At 39.6% G+C, this 16566-nt stretch overlaps 1 protein-coding gene across 5 annotated transcripts in view; it reads right to left on the reverse strand.

Moving 5' to 3' along the window:
• The window catches only part of LOC143022420 (uncharacterized), a 49551-nt gene extending 46962 nt beyond the window's left edge, over nt 1-2589 (reverse strand). For 4 of the 5 annotated variants that reach the window (XM_076180610.1, XM_076180609.1, XM_076180608.1 and 1 more), the window contains exons 1-2: nt 2436-2589; nt 1-122 (exon numbers count right to left, since the gene is read on the reverse strand). The exon at nt 1-122 is cut by the window's left edge and continues 67 nt beyond it. In XM_076180610.1, the coding sequence (XP_076036725.1) occupies nt 1-71 (71 nt within the window). In that variant the 5' untranslated portion in view covers nt 72-122; nt 2436-2589. Of the gene's footprint in view, nt 123-2320 lie in introns of all 5 variants that reach the window. The other variant, XM_076180607.1, reaches the window with a different exon arrangement.
• Nucleotides 2590-16566: the final 13977 nt, after the last annotated feature.

The raw sequence follows: 16566 nt of genomic DNA on the forward strand, positions 1-16566 counted from the left end.
CTGCCATCTTTTTCGTATCGGTAGTCATGCAACACCTCTACAAATATATCTCGGGCTTCATCTTTCTCCATGGTGGCCTAGCTGCCTTCTGCCTTCTTGGCTGAGCCATACACTCAAGCAGTCTGCAAAAAATAAACAAACAGATTATTGTATGAATGAAAAAATAGATAAAACTACATTAGTTCAATCACTCAAGGAAGTGGAAGGGAAAAGGGCGAGGGTTGAAGGGGAGGTGGAAAATGGGAACAGGAAGAGGAAAAGTGTTGACTGGGAACAAGGGAAAGGGGAAGAGGAAGGAAAGGGGAAGAGGAAGGAAAGGGGAAGAAGGGAAGGGGAGGAGGGAAAAGGGAGGGGGCAAATGGAGAGAGAAAAATGGGGAGAGGGCAAATGGAGAGATATCAAATACAGGACACACACTGGGCTTCATTTCTTGTGATATGGATCATGATCTTATGAGGGACCTAAATATGGAAGACTTTGAAGAAATTCTCCCATATATATGCAGGTGATGTTCATTGTTCCATTTACAAAATGACACAACATAAAAAGATAAAGTTTAGGTAGTAAAGTAACTTTATACCCAAACAGCTTCTCTAAGCCAGGACAATTGCCCCCCCACCCCGGAATTTTTTTCAATTTTTTTAACTTTCACATTTTCTGGTAACTACCCCACTAATTTGGTGAGGTAGTTACCAGGAAATGTGAAAGTTAATTCTTTTTTTTAATTCAAGAGGAGGAGGAGGAGGGGGAGGGGGAGGGGGAGAGGGAAAGGGAGGGGAGGGGAGGGGGAGGGGGAGGGGGAGGGGGAAGGGGAGGGGGAAGGGGAGGGGGAAGGGGAGGGGGAAGGGGAGGGGGAAGGGGAGGGGGAAGGGCCAGTTTCCCTGCCTGTCCCGCCCCCCCAGAGGATACATCCCTGGAAGTGGTTTGGCTAATCTCATGAAGGCAACAAATGACCTATGAACAATGTGTGTTTTTCTAAATTATACATACATATACCAAAGGCTTTTTCCCCCCTTACACGGGAGGTAGCCAAAAGACACAAGCATAGAAACCACTCCCACTCATTCCATCCCTTACATACTCCACTCCCCTCTACCCTCTTCCCTCCCTCTTATCTCAGCACCTCCTGGATGACAGGCCATCTCTGCATCTTGTCCACTGCCCTGGGTCTGAAGCAATGTCGCAAGATACAGCACATCCACAGCAAGGCCACTTCATTAATCGGTGACCCCCTCCCCTCTCCATCCTCTCATGCAGAAAAGGAGAAGACAGAGAGAAATCCCTTCGGACTGCCTCAATTTATTTCTCATACATTCTCCCTCACCCCCCATCCCCCACCCACTCCCCATCACGCATCACAGCATCATCCATTCACAACCATTCTCCATTCACCCCTATTTTCTGCCCCATACTTGGAAAGGAAATTGTGGTGAAAGATTGTTTACTGTGGTTGCAGAGGTACTAATAGCTAAGAAAGTAAAAAGGAAGGAGAGAATATAGCTCAACTGCATACTGACATTACTATGAACACATCAAACCAGAGACTGTAGGTAGTCCACTACGGCTGTGAGGATCGACCTCAGAACTTCACTAAGTAAACTATGAGACGCAGTCATGGGCAGTTACTAGCATTAATTCATGGATGTCAACTCCAGCTATATTGTCATTTGGCATATTTCCCTAATGTTGATCTTATTCACAGGGCTGTCGCCACAAGAGACAACCCTCAATGAAAGAGATGAGGGGGACGTCGAAAGATTTCATGGCAGGGAAAGGACAAGTTGTTCAAACCTGCTGAGAGTTGTTTGAACTGGTAAGGGTGTCTACCAGAGAGCTTGCCCAGAGACTGTGGGGACTGGCATAAGATCGTGAGTGAAGCAACGCGCCCCCTTGGCGTATGCCCCCAATTGATGATGATGATGATAGAAATTGGGTAAAGAAATTGGTTTTAACCTTACGTCAAGGATCTGTCAGCTGATTAGGATACCAAGTAAGGCCCAATGCTAGTCTGTTCTACAGATAAAAACACGTATATATTCCCTTACAATAAAAATTGGGCATAAAATTCTAAACTCTACGATGCGTAGAACTTTTTTAGTATGCTTTCACTGTTTTGTTTTCATAAAAACAATACCGTTCTGATCCTGGTCCTTGGTGCATTCTATTTTATTTTGTTTTTCCTTCTGTGCCCTACTTGAAATCCTGCAACTACAGACGATAATTGTGCCCGAGTGTGTATTACAAAATTATGCGATGTGTGAAAACGTATATACAAGCGGAATATTTGTATTATTGTGCGAATCAAAATACTAATTCCTACCTGTTGCTTCCTTCCCTATGAGTAGGAACACTAAATGTCGCGCACCTTCTGTTTTTCTTTTCAGGTCATACTATAACACGTACCATTAATCATTCAAGCACCAAGCATTACTTGCCTTTCCATCCAAGGAGATGCAAAATTTCACTGACATCTCCAAAAGTAAACAGGAACTTCCTTCTGCAATCACCTCCTCCTACTACACACCTACGTCAACTAAGAGGTGGGTTATGATTGGTTGAGCGGGTCTACCTAGATCGTCTGAGTAAACTTCCAACCATTCACGAAGCTTGTTACAAACTAATTAAACGTCAACAGGACAGATCAGAGTTGCGCAAATAGGAATGTACCACACTGATAAGACAATGAGAAAAATGTTAATTGGACTTTGTTCACTTATTATATAATTTAAAAAATACGTTGAAGCTGTTTCACAACGCATACAATGCATTTGAAGAAAATAAATTCTCTAGTAATCCAGTATATTTTCTTAACATGGAATTTGACTTTTGAGCTTTTGAAGAGTGCCCCACAGCTCTACAATGATTTCCCAGTGAGTATTATGAATGCCAATTTGGATTTTTTTAAATAAACTATTGAAGACGCACGTATTCATTAAATCTAATAACGTTGGAAATATGTGCATAAAGGATATTTTCAGTGCTAACCTCGTTACAAGTTTGACGGCCCTGCGGAGCATTGAATACAGATGGGCTGGGCCTGGAACTTCATCCATCGTAAACGGTAAATTTGTTAGTTAAGGCTACCCCAATTTGACGTATAGGCAATAAAATTAGATTGGTACAAATTTTGAGATTTGCACAAACAGATTGCTTTCGTGTACAGTACTGCGACTCACTAAATAACATTTTCATTTATGATTTTGGCTGCAATTTCTTCTGACTGTCGTGGTGCATTTTTATCATCTTGAAGAAGTCTTAAAGTTGCTCCGTTCGTTGTTTGTGTTCCGCATTCTCTAGGCTGGTTATTGTAAAATCGTTTTAATTCACAACTTGTTAAAGTTTATCAATATTATAGAAATATTGAATGACGGTCATAGAGAATTGAATACATATAAATTGAATTAAAGGTCAAAATGCAATAGACAAAATATTTTTTCTAAACCACCCATTCCCTATTAGAAATTGTTTTGTAAACTATCCCAGTCGATTCCACCCTCACGATAGTCATATTTTTATTAAAATATGTGTTTATAAGAGCGGATTTCCGAAGGTCGTCGTGATGCGCAGCCATTTATTACGCATCGGCAGAACGTCATAGTAGTCATTGTATCTAGATAATAACGCCCTAGAATTGATTATTGCGTACACACTCGCGGTTTCTATCGAAAATTGTCGCAGGAATTAATTTATTGTGATGAAGAGAAATTGGACAGTGGAGTTCGTTCATTATCTGACCACCAATATATGTTTGAGTCATATAACGCCGTGTCAAAAGATATCTGATCAGAAAATGACTGAACATACCAAAATTGACGGGAGGAACAGGACCAGGAAGAGGAAAACCAGGGGTATAGGGCAGAGAGAATAGAAAATACTGACTGGCATGTCCAGGGATGAGTTATGCTTAAGACGAAATTAGATCATCTTATTATTTGCGTTAACCTAATCATTGAATTGGTACTGTGACCATAGGCGCCTAATCATGACTTTATTCTTCCACTTCCCTGGCCTTGGTGGTTCTGGGGGCCGTAGGCCAAGTGTAAGTCATGACAATTACAGTCTCATGTAGCGTTATTCATCTTTGTTATTATTGTTTGTTTTATTTTCATTTATTATTAGATATATGTCAATTTATTATTATTTATTATGTACCTGTTTATTGTTAAACTACCGCTGGCTGAGCGGGTCAGGGCGTCGTTACTTGTGGCGAAGGTCGAGGTGAGGGAGGTTCGAATCCTGCCACCAGCGAAGTTGATCCAGGGGCATGGTTCATTAAATTCCACGCTACAAAGTCATCTGTGAGGGGCACCGTCCCAGCCTCCCGATAGGGGGGAGTGTGTGACGTTAATCCATATTATTACAAATAAAAAAAATCGGTTACAATTATTTCTTTTTCCTGAGGCGAGAGGCGTTTGGGGGTTAATCGGTTACACCGCCAACTGCGGTGAAGAAGAAGAACTCGAAGAAATCGAAGAAAAAGAAGAAGAACTCGAAGAAGAAGAACTCGAAGAAGAAGAAGAAGAAGAAGAACTCGAAGAAGAAGAAGTAGAACTCGAAGAACTCGAAGAAGAAGATGAAGAACTCGAAAAACTCGAAGAAGAAGAACTCGAAGAAGAAGAACTCGAAAAAGAAGAACTCGAAAAAGAAGAACTCGAAGAAGAAGAAGAACTCGAAGAAGAAGAAGAAAAACTCGAAGAAGAAGAAGAAGAAGAAGAAGAAGAAGAAGAAGAACTCAAAGAAGAAGAACTTGAAGAAGAAGAAGAAGAACTCGAAGAAGAAGAAGAAGAAGAAGAAGAACTCGAAGAAGAAGAAGAAGAACGAATGAAGAAGAAGGAGGCTAGAAAGGAACGGAGAGAGGCCAAAGCAAAAGCTTTAACAATTCCCAAAGTTTTGAAGCAAGAAAAGCAAGTCAACAAAAAGTTATTACTTAAAGGATTTTTTTTCTTTAAATATAAAAAGGGTGTTTTGAACGGAAATTTAACACCAGCACAAATCGCCTATATAGATGACTTGCGAGAACAGCTAGATGTTGACAAGAAATAAAAAGCAATATGATTTTGATATTTTATTATCCTAAAAAGGGGGCGTAGCCCAGAGCGCGCAGCGCCGCAGGCCAAGCCCCCCGGCGCAGCCGGTGGGCTTGTAATAATAAAAAACATATTATTTATATTATAGATTTTATTTATTAACATATTTATCTATTTATCTATCATTGTAAATTTTTCTCATCCGACCTAGTTATGGACCAAAAGGTCTCCTGTCGGCAGACTCCGCCTTTGTAAACACAGGCCATAATATGAAATTGTTGGGACAGTCATATTTTGCTCCATTATCTATCATAGGGCCAGCGTATGTCATTGGTGTGGGCTGTCATACACATTTTGTGAATCTCCATGGGTTATGAATGTTAAAATGTGCAGCACCAATAATGAATTCATAATTGGATGCACAGATAACGAATCCATGAGACATGCACACATGAACCTAACGCAACCTTTTTACAAATCTTCATAATGTGTGCATGTCAAATGGATTCGTTATATGTGCGTCCAATTATGAATTCATTATTGGTGCTGCACATTTTATGAATATTCATAATCTGTGCAGATTCACAAAATGTGCGTTACATAAATTCTCGTCAAATCTTGTGCATTTGAAAAGTTGGGTAATGATTTCGTTTACACTATTCTAGACTTCCTTAAGGACAATTCAACAAATTGTCTAATATTCGTATAGTTATATGTCAATTTATTATCATTTACTATTTACCTGTTTGTTTGTTATTCAACTATACCTATGTATTTATTTATGTATTTTATTTGTTATTTACATTATTATAGTTTTTATTTATTAATATGATTTTTTTTTTTTTTTTTTTTTTTTTTTTTTTTTTTTTTTTTTTTTTTTTTTTGGCATCCGACCTAGATATGGATCAGAAGGTCTCCTGTCGGCATGCTCCGCCTTTGTAATCCTTTGTAAACTTCTCTTTGTTCGTCATTCAGCTTTTCAACGTTTGACACAAATGTAATTTGACATTTGGAAATTCGATAAATAAAAAATATATAACCTAAGTAGTTTTTACTCAAATTAACTCACCATTAGCAAACGACTAACTGTTGTTTCATGAACTGTCTAGTTTTTACAGCCGAGGAAGATGCCAGGATACTGCAGGATGATCTCAATCAATTTTCTGCATGGTTGGTGAAATGCCAAATGAACTTCAATATCTCAAAGTGCAATGTGCTAAACGTAGGTTTATGCAACCCTGAACACGGGTATAGCTTAGATAATGCCATTTTAGAGAAAACAAAGTGAAAATGGGCAAATTCTGATCTCAAATCTAGGTAACAGTGCAAAACAAGTGCAGATGTAGTCATTAAACTATTTGGTGATAGACCCACTCTTGACTATGCGGTACATTTTTTCCTCCATCCTATAGAAAGGATATTAATTCACTAGAATTAGTACAGAGGAGAATGACCAAAATGATATATGGGCTCAGAAATTTACCTTACAAAGGCTTAGATACATATACCAAGGGCTTTTCCTCCTTACAATGGAGGCAGCCAAAGTCAAAAGACATAATTCCACTCCCACCCATTTCATCCCAACATACTCCACTCCCATTCACCACCCCTCTCTCCCTCTTTTCTTGGCTCTCCCTGGATGACGTGGCATCCCTGCATCTCGCCCACTGCCCTGGGCCACAGGCAATGCAGCAAAAACACAACACATCCACAGCAAGGTCGCTTCATTTAATCGGCGATCCCCACCCCGCTCTTTCTATCCTCTCATGCAGAAAAAGAGATTGGGAAAAATCCCTTAGGGCTGCGTCAAAATATCATGCACACACAACCATCCCATCCATACACAGCCATTCTCCATTCACCCCAATCTCCTGTCTTCCCCCGTCCTTCCTCAATAGACATTCCCCTCGTCCTCAATGCCCCTCTTCCTCCATCCACCCATCTCATCCTCGGTCGCCCCCTCCTGTTAACTCCATCCACCTTTGCCCTCCACACTTATTTTACTAATTCTTATTCACTCATTCTTTCCATGTGTCCAAACCATCCCAATGCTCTTTCATCAACACTATCTCCCAACTCCTTTTCCACCTCTGCTCTCCTCCTCCCCTACTTGTTTCTCACTCTATGCAGCATAGTAACCTCTACTATATTTCTCAGACATTTCATCTCAAACACATTTTAACTCTTCCTCTCTTATGTTCCATGTTTCTGCTCCATACAATGCCGTCTCCACAATCACTCCTTCATACAATCTCCTCATAGCATCCATTCCCAAATGAGTATTTCTCATTATATTTTTTAATCCTCCCATGGTATTTACTCGCTTCTTTTAATGTACATTCTACCTACACTCCCCTTCCCGCCGCATTCGCCCCCTAGTATCTAGTTACCCACTTCCTTCAGCCTCTCTCCCTTAATACTCGCTTCCAATTTGCTGCCATCCTCCCCCCCCCTTGTACATCTCATCATATTTTTATCCACATTTACCTTCAACTCCCTGCTTTTGCACGCCTTCCCAAATCCCATCAAGAACTTCCTTAATCCCTCCTCTGATCCTGCTCTAAGTGCAGTGTCGTAAGCAAACAACAACTGGCATATCTCCCATTTTCTCAATTTCCTTACAGCAAGTACAATCTCCTACACATTTCCCTTGCAATTACATCTTGCACTACCCTATCCATGTTCACATTGAACAACCATGGTGACATAACGCATCCCTGACGCAGACCCACCTTTACCTCAAACCACTCTCTCTCTCTATTTCTAATTCTAACACAGGCTCTACTACTTTCGTGAAAACTCTTGACTGCTCTTAACAACTTTCCTCCCATCCCATATAACTGCAAAACCCCATAAGAATATAAGAAGAACATTAGAATGAAGGAGACTGCAAGAGACTATAATGCCTACACTAGTCAGTTCCATGTCCATTACCACCTGCCATCCCCATTCATAAATGTCTTAAAACAACCGATAGTTTCAGCGCTCACTACATGATTACTAAGTCTGGTCCACTCGTTAACCACCCTATTAGCAAACCAATTCTTGCATATTTCCTTTCTAAATATAAATTTGTCCAATTTAAATCCATTAATGTGAGTCCTGCCTTGTTGTCTTAATATGATGACATTGTGTCACCCTTGTTAAAGCCTTTGATCCACTTGAATACCTCTATTAGATCACCCTGCACTCTGCGTCTTTCCAGAGAGTGTAAGTTAAGGTGCCTAAGCCTCTTTTCGTAAGGTAAAATTCTGAGCCCATGTATCATTTTGATCATTCTCCTCTGTACTGATTCTAGTGAATAGATGTTCATTCTATAAGACGGAGACCAAAACTGTACCGCATAGTCAAGGATGGGTCTAACTAACGCTAGATAGTTTGATAATTGCCTCTGCACTTCTATTCGTAACCGTCCTAGCAATGAAACCTAATGCTCTGTTAGCTTTTTTCCTGGCACCAATGCACTGTTTCCTGAATTTAAGGTCAGGACTCACTAGAATTTCCAAGTCTCTCTCGCACTCAGTTTTCTCTAAAAACATGTTATCTAAACTATATATGTTTTCGAGGTTGTGTAACCCTACGTTTAACACGCTGCACTTTGAAATATTGAAGTCCACTTGCCATTTCATCGACCATAAGAACAATTTGTTAAGATCATCCTAAAAAAATATCGGCGTCGTCTCCTGACCTAATTAGGCGTCCTATTTTAGTATCGTCCGCAAACTTACTAACATCACTATTAATCCCATTGTCCAAGTTGTTTATGTAGATAGTAAACAATAAGAGACCCAAAGCCGAGCCCTGGGGAACTCCACTAGAAACACTCCCCCAGTTGGATTTTACACCAGTTATGGTGACATCGCTGTTTTCTGTCACTGATCCAAGCTCTAATCCATTCTAACACTTCTCCTCCATGACATGGGCTAGGATTTTCTTTAGTAGTCTCTGGTGGGGCACCTTGTCGGACGTTTTGTTAAAGCCAAGGTAAATACATCGTAACTATCATTGTTATATGACGCCTTATATACGCTAGTGTAAAAAGATAGATTAGTCACACATGACTTACCCTTGGAGAAACCATGCAGAGTCACAAATCAAATTGTCTATCAATGTGATCTCTGAGTCTATCAAATATTATTGATTCAAGCATTTTACCTATAACTGATGTAAAACTGATTGACCTGTAGTTGCATATAGACAATTTATCTCTCTTTTTGAAAACAGGAACGCCTGCCTGCCCTCAAGCAATAGGCACAAAACCAGTGTCTACCGACTTATTAAATATTTCTGTTAACTGGTCGCAGATTTCAAATTTACACTCTTTAAGCACTCTCGGAAATTTTTCGTCTGGACCCGGGGATTTTGTAGCTTTAAGTCTTTCAATCTGTTTGACTACTTCTACCTTACTAATGCTAATGTTAGATGGTCTACTTTCTTCATCCCAACTGAAAGTCGGATCGCAGTCAGGAACCTCATCTGACCTCTCCTTAGTAAATACCGATATTACAAATTATTTGGAAATTCGTTAACAAAAGTAGATAGTGTAAGAGATCTCTGCGTAATTATCAGTAACGATCTCAAATCATCTAAACAATGTATTTCAGCCTTTGAGAAAGCAAATAAGATTCTAGGACTAATTATGCAATCTTTTGACTTCGAAAGTCCATCAAGACATAAATTTTTAGTTCATCCGCATTTGGAATATGCTGTTTCCGTATGGTCACCGAATCTCATTAAGACATTGACAGATATAGGCAAAGTACGGCGGTGAGTCACAAAACTGATTCCAAATATAAAAAATAAATCATACGAAAATCGATTAAAACATATTACAAAGGATTACAAAGGCGGAGCATGCCGACAGGAGACCTTTTGATCCATATCTAGGTCGGATGCGAAAAAAAAAATAATATTAATAATAAAACAATAAATAAAAACTATAATAATGTAAATAACAAATAAAATACATAAATAAATGCATAGGTATAGTTAAATAACAAACAAACAGGTAAATAGTAAATAATAATAAATTGACATATAACTAATAATAAATGAAAATCAGACACACAAATGATGACAAAACAAAAGCAAATAATATAAGATAAATTATAATCATTACAGCATCTTACTTAGGTATTTATCTAAATGATTCTTAAAGCTTCGAACTGAACTACATTGCACTACCTGTGCAGGAAGTTTATTCCATTCATTTACTACACGGTTGGCAAAGTTGTTTCTATCTACTTCCAAATTGAATCTATTTCCGGATAGTTTGAGACCATTGTTTCTTGTCTGATTCTCATTCAATGTGAAAATTTTGTCACTTTTGATGTTGTCAATTCCCTTTAAAATCTTAAAGATCTGTATCAAGTCACCTCTGAGTCTACGCTTTTTTAGGGAAAACAGATTCATGTGTTTTAGTCGATTTTCGTATGATTTATTTTTGATATTTGGAATCAGTTTTGTGGCTCGCCGTTGTACTTTTTCCAGTCTGTCAATGTCTTTAATGAGATTCGGTGACCATACAGAAACAGCATATTCCAAATGTGGACGAACTAACGATTTATATAGCTTGTTAATGAGTGATGGACTTTTGAAATCAAAAGATCGCGCAATCAGTCCCAGAATCTTATTTGCTTTCTCAGAGGCTGAAATACACTGCTTGGATGATTTGAGGTCGTTACTGATAATTACGCCGAGATCTTTTTCACTATCCACTTTTGTTAACGAATTTCCAAATAACTTGTAATCGTACTTACTGTTATTTTTACCTATGTGCATTACCTTGCATTTACTTGTGTTAAATTTCATTAGCCACTTTTCAGACCATTGCTGTAATTGATCTAAATCTTCTTGAATATCTAATTGGTTTGAGTGATCATTTGCCACTCCGCACAGTTTTGTATCATCAGCAAATTTGGAAACAGTAGATTTTAGTCCATGGTCTATATCATTTATATATACTATGAATAGAAGTGGCCCAAGAACGGAACCCTGAGGAACTCCACTTGCAACAGTTTTCCATCCAGAAGTATTTCCATTTAAAACAACTCTCTGTTTTCGACCATTCAACCAATTACTAGTCCAACCTAATAGGCTACCACTTATTCCATGCAAAGCTAATTTAGTAAGTAGTCTTTCGTGTGGGACGGTATCAAAAGCTTTTGCAAAGTCTAGATATATTAAATCTATATAATCTTTTGTCATAATTCGAGATAACTGTGTTGTAGAATTCTAGTAAGTTAGTCACGCAAGAACGTTTCCGTCTGAAACCATGCTGGCTATCATTTATCAAACGGTTACTTTCTAAATGATGTTCGATAGCATCTCTGATGATAGTTTCCATTATTTTTCCTACGATTGAAGTCAAACTTATAGGCCTATAGTTATTTGGTTTCTTTTTGTCACCTTTTTTGAATATGGGAGTAACGTTAGCTAGCTTCCATTCTCTTGGGACATCTCCGGATATGATGGATTTCTTGAAAATAATTTCTAATGGAACAACAATCTCATTTTTCATTTCCTTTAAGATTCTTGGATGCCAACCGTCAGGCCCTGGTGTTTTATTAACTTTGAATTTGTCTATACACCTTTTAATTTTTTCTTTTGTTATATTTACCGTAGTAAGTTTACCCCAGACTTTTCACAGGTTTCAGTTTGGAATTCACTTTGAGGTGTTTCGTTTACGAATACCGAGCTAAAATAATTGTTTAAGATATTACACATTCCTTCATTTGAATCTATTTCCCCTAATAAATAAATAAATAAATAAATAAATAAATAAATAAATAAATAAATAAATAAATAAAAACGTAGACTCAGAGGTAACTTGATACAAGTCTTTAATATTCTAAAGGGAATTGACAACACCAAAAGTAACAGAATTTTCACACTGAAAGAGAATCAGACAAGAAAAAATGGTCTCAAGCTGTCAGGAAATAGATTCAATTTGGAAGTGGGTAGGAACAACCTCGGCAACCGTGTAGTTAATGAATGGAATAAACTTCCTGCAGAGGCAGTGCAATGTAGTTCAGTTCGAAGCCTTAAGATTCGTTTAGGTAAACACCTAAACAAGGTGCTGTAATGCCTGCCATTTATTTTTGTTTATTTGTCTGCTTGTTTATGATTATTTTATTATTTATCTGTCCATTTATTATTTACTATTTACCCGCTTGTTTACAAACTTTACTAATTTACTAATTTTATTCATTGTTATTTATATTATTATTATTATCATTATTATTATTATTACTATTTATCATTATTATATTTTTTCGCATTCGACTTAGTTATGGACCAGAGGGTGTTCCTCCTTTGTAATCCTTTGTAAAAACGCCTCACTATTTTTTTCCTCCGATTCTATCATGACATTTTCGTCGTTTTTAATTGGGCCTATCCTTTCCTTATTTTCTGTTATGCAGAGATGAAAGAAGCCCTTTGGATTGGATCTAGCTTATCTGGCAACCTTGTAGTGACGTGATGCATCCTACGACCCGTCACACACTAATCAAAGAAATCTTCGGAGCTAGACTTTCCAAGTTTCTGTAGTTGGCAAGCGTAATTCGCAAGGGTGTCCTTGCCAGCCAGCGGTCAGCCAATCAGGAACTTGGAAAGCTCCTCACGTTCCCGCCAGCCTCCTTTAAAAGGTCGGCGTTTCGCCGAGATGGTAAGAACACTATGGGTTCAAAGACCGCCAGACGGTCGCCCTGGTAAGGCCATTTTGGTTTGTAAAGATGTGGAGAAGGCATTCGATACTGTCTGGCACGAAGGCCTTAAGTACAAATTGTACCACAACTTCGACTTTGCCCTGCCGTTCACAAGGTTGCTCTGCAACTACCTGGACGACAGGTCAATTAGAATAAAGTGGCGGGGCTGTCTGTCCCAACCTTTTGTGCCGAAGGCTGGAGTACCGCAAGGGTCAGTCCTTGCCCCCACTCTGTACAATCTATATACGAATGACCTGCCAGAGCCGGCTTATCCTCGCAACCAGGCTCTAACTCTTTCGTATGCGGACGACACTAACCACATAAGCAGACACAAAACGCTGCAGGGAGCGTTACACGTAATGCAAAACATCCTAGACGGGGCACACGCGTGGGAGTGTAACGGGACGGGGCACACGCGTGGGAGTGTAACGGGACGGGTGTAACGGTATTGTTACGTCGTTTCCATCCAACGTCACTTGTAAACACAAAATGTGACGGGTTCGTCACATCATCACAATTAGGGGTCCACTGCACAAACGCCTCTAAGTTTTTGTTTGTTTATTGTCCTATCCATTATAAAGTTATTTTGGTACACTATTACACAGTCTTATCACTAAGGCACGTCACTAACAACCTCTGGTTCCGAGCCCGTGCATCTCGTTAAGAAGGTCGGAAGTTCCTTAGTGAGGTGCCACGCTCGTATAACTGAATTGTTTATGTGAGCTGGATTTAGTTCGTCACATCTTATATTTTAATTTACATAATTAGTTTATAATTTAGTCTGACAGCCAGACTATAATATATATATCCAGGGGAGGTTCGTCAGTATACGTAATAATGTGTTTATTACTGTGTGATCGCGTGTGCATGGTGAGTGTTGGCGCGACAGGGAATGCCTTGTCAGCGGATTGGTAACAGGATGTCTTAGGCGCCTTATTGTCGGCCGGCTGGTGTGAGTGTGGGAGTGAGTGGAGGTGAGTGGGTTATATGACTGAGTGATATACTCACTTGTATATGAGGCGTATACATATCGCTCTCCCCCTGGGGTTAGGTGGCTCCCGGCACCTAGGGTACATGGTTTACAAAAGTATATATATGGGTAATACATCGAGAAAAAAATTTCAGAGACACAAAATCCTGTGGGATTATAAATGTGCAGATGGGGGGTGTTGTTGAAGTTATTCTGAGGTCCCAAGGGGGATCATGCACTGTAAATAGGGGTAGCGATGTTGTGTCTGAGAAGTGTAACGTTGTGTCTCACCAGATTACATGTTATATTGGATTTCACATACACTGTTTAATTCACTTTTTAAATGTTATTGTTTTTATGGTTTAACACTATCACTGTTGGGAGTGTTGTTTTTCTAAACACTGTTCTATGGTCAGTTTGGTGTGTCACATTGCACTTGTTTTATTTCATAGTATGGATATATAGTTTCTGTAAGAATGTTTATAGTATTTAAGATATTGGGTGAGACACAAGAATAAACTTAATCTAGGTTTACAACAATTTGGGTATGGAGGTGGAAAGGTTTTGGAAGGTGTTACTTCATGCAACAGAATATGATTATTATTATTAGTATAAAGAGAATGATTAAGAGGGAAAGGGCCGTGGAGTTATATGGAAGAATCCTATGATGTAAGTCGAATGAGTCCATGTCAAAAGTAGTCGAAGTTTAAGGTGGGTAATTAATGATGTATTTACTTTTGGAGGATGAAGGTTATGTCTCAGTGAATGAGGATATGTTTATCTGACTCTCGCTAAGATTATATTGGTCGGAAGGAAGTAGAGAAGTTTTATAGATATGTGGAAAAGAGTTCTTATTGGAAATGGGCCATTTTAACCTCCACTGATAGATACATGACGTCCTGCATCTTCAGGGGCGAGAGCTAGAGTGCATGTTTAGTTGCGTCGACGCAGAGTCATGGGGTGAGACTTGCGTTTTGGTGATTGGTGTGTGTCTGTGATAGGTGGGTTGTGGATGGGAGGTGAGATTGGGTCGAGGTTCAGTTTGACCTTTCTCAACTTCTCTCCATGTATGGTGAAGGTGGTGTGATCGGAAGGATCTGTTAGTAGGAAAACATTGTTAGGGAGTGAACTTGTGACTATGAAGGGGCCTAGGAATTTGGGTTTGAGTTTGTTTGTTCTACCTGAGTCTTTTACCATGACTGTGTCGCCAGGTGCTATGTCAAGTGGAATTGACCGTTTGTGTTGTTTTGTCTTTGTCTTTTCCTGGGCTTCTTTCAGGTTTGCTCTAACTTTTTTGTAAATTGTTTGCATACCTCTTTTGATGCAGTGTGCGAGGTTATCTAGGTTGTATAAGGGTGGGGGGGGGTTGGTTGAATATTTGGTAGGGTAGGCGCATTGGTTGGCCGAAAATGATCTCATGTGGGGACATCTTTGTTGCGGAATTGACTGTGCTATTGATACTGGCTTGTACCTGTGGTAGCCAATCTTCCCAACTGTCCATGAGGTCATTGACCAATGGTCTGAGAATCTCTAGGACCTTGCGATTTGTTCGCTCAGTCAGACCGTTTCCCTGGGGGTGGTATGCAGTGGCAAATGTTTGGTCGATGTTGTAAAGATGTGCTATTTCGCGCATCACTTCATTTTTGAATTCTGAGCCATTGTCAGATAACATTGTGTGTGGTATGTTGTATCTACAAAAGATATTGTTGACCAGGGTTTTGGCTACAGTCTCTGCTGTTTTGTCCTGGAGTGGTATTAAGATTGTGTATTTAGAGAAATACTCAACTGCTGTGAGTACATAATTGGAACCTTGATGGCTCGTTGGCATTTTCAGTAGGTCAATGCCAAGTGTTTCCCATGGCTCAGCAGGGAGTGGGATATCTTTTATGTTGAGTTCCCTCAGGTTAGGGCCTCTGAATTGGTTGCAAGTTATACAAGAATCTATGTGTGTGGTTATATCTCTTTTCATGTAAGGCCAGTAATATGTGTGCCTAGCGGTATTTAGTGTCTTATCTCTGCCCGAGTGGCCTCCCATTGCACTGTCGTGCAATATGTGTAGGACCTTGGGGACTTGGGCTCTGGGGATAACAGTAACCTCTCTTGTATTAATGGTTCTCCTTATGACTCCGTCGACCAGATTGAGTTCCTCAATAGGGACAGGTGGTCGGGAGTGTAAGGGGGTCTGTGAGATGAGATGCTGTTTTATTGGAGACCATATTGGGTCTCCGTCAGTTTCATCTCTGAGTTCTTGCATAGGTATGCATGTGGTTTGGGTTATGGGGGTGATGTGAGTTTGTCTGCTCAAGCAGTCTGCCACTACGTTAGCTTTCCCAGCTAAGTATACGATCATGGGATCGTAATCAAGGAGAGTTGTTTTCCATCTAGCAACTCTCCCATGTAAGTCTTTGGAGTTAAAAAGATAGACTAGGGGTTGGTGGTCTGTTAGTATGGTAATCTTGTAGCCTAAAATGAGGTATTTAAAGTGTTTTAGTGCCCATATGATTGCAAGGCCTTCTTTGTGTGTAGTTGAGTAGTTATTTTCAGTGTTGTTTAAGACTCTACTTGCGTATGCTATGGCGTGTTCTTTGCCATTGTCATCTTTCTGTTGTAGGACTGCGCCTATTCCTTTAGAGGAGGCGTCTGTGTAAAGAAAGAATTCTTTCTTCATGTCAGGGAAAACTAGTACAGGGGCTGTGGTGAGTGCGTGTTTGAGAGTGTCGAAACTTTGCTGTTCTGTTTCTGACCATTGGAATGGCTCGCCTTTCCTTGTGAATTTGGTCAGAGGGGAAGCAATATCAGCAAAGTTTCTTATGAAGTGTCTGTAATAGGAGGCTAACCCAATGAAACTTCTTGTTTCGTTAGC

Source organism: Oratosquilla oratoria, chromosome 44 (genome assembly GCF_046742065.1).
Source record: "Oratosquilla oratoria isolate Oo_2021 chromosome 44, ASM4674206v1, whole genome shotgun sequence".
NCBI classification, from domain to species: Eukaryota; Metazoa; Arthropoda; class Malacostraca; order Stomatopoda; family Squillidae; genus Oratosquilla; species Oratosquilla oratoria.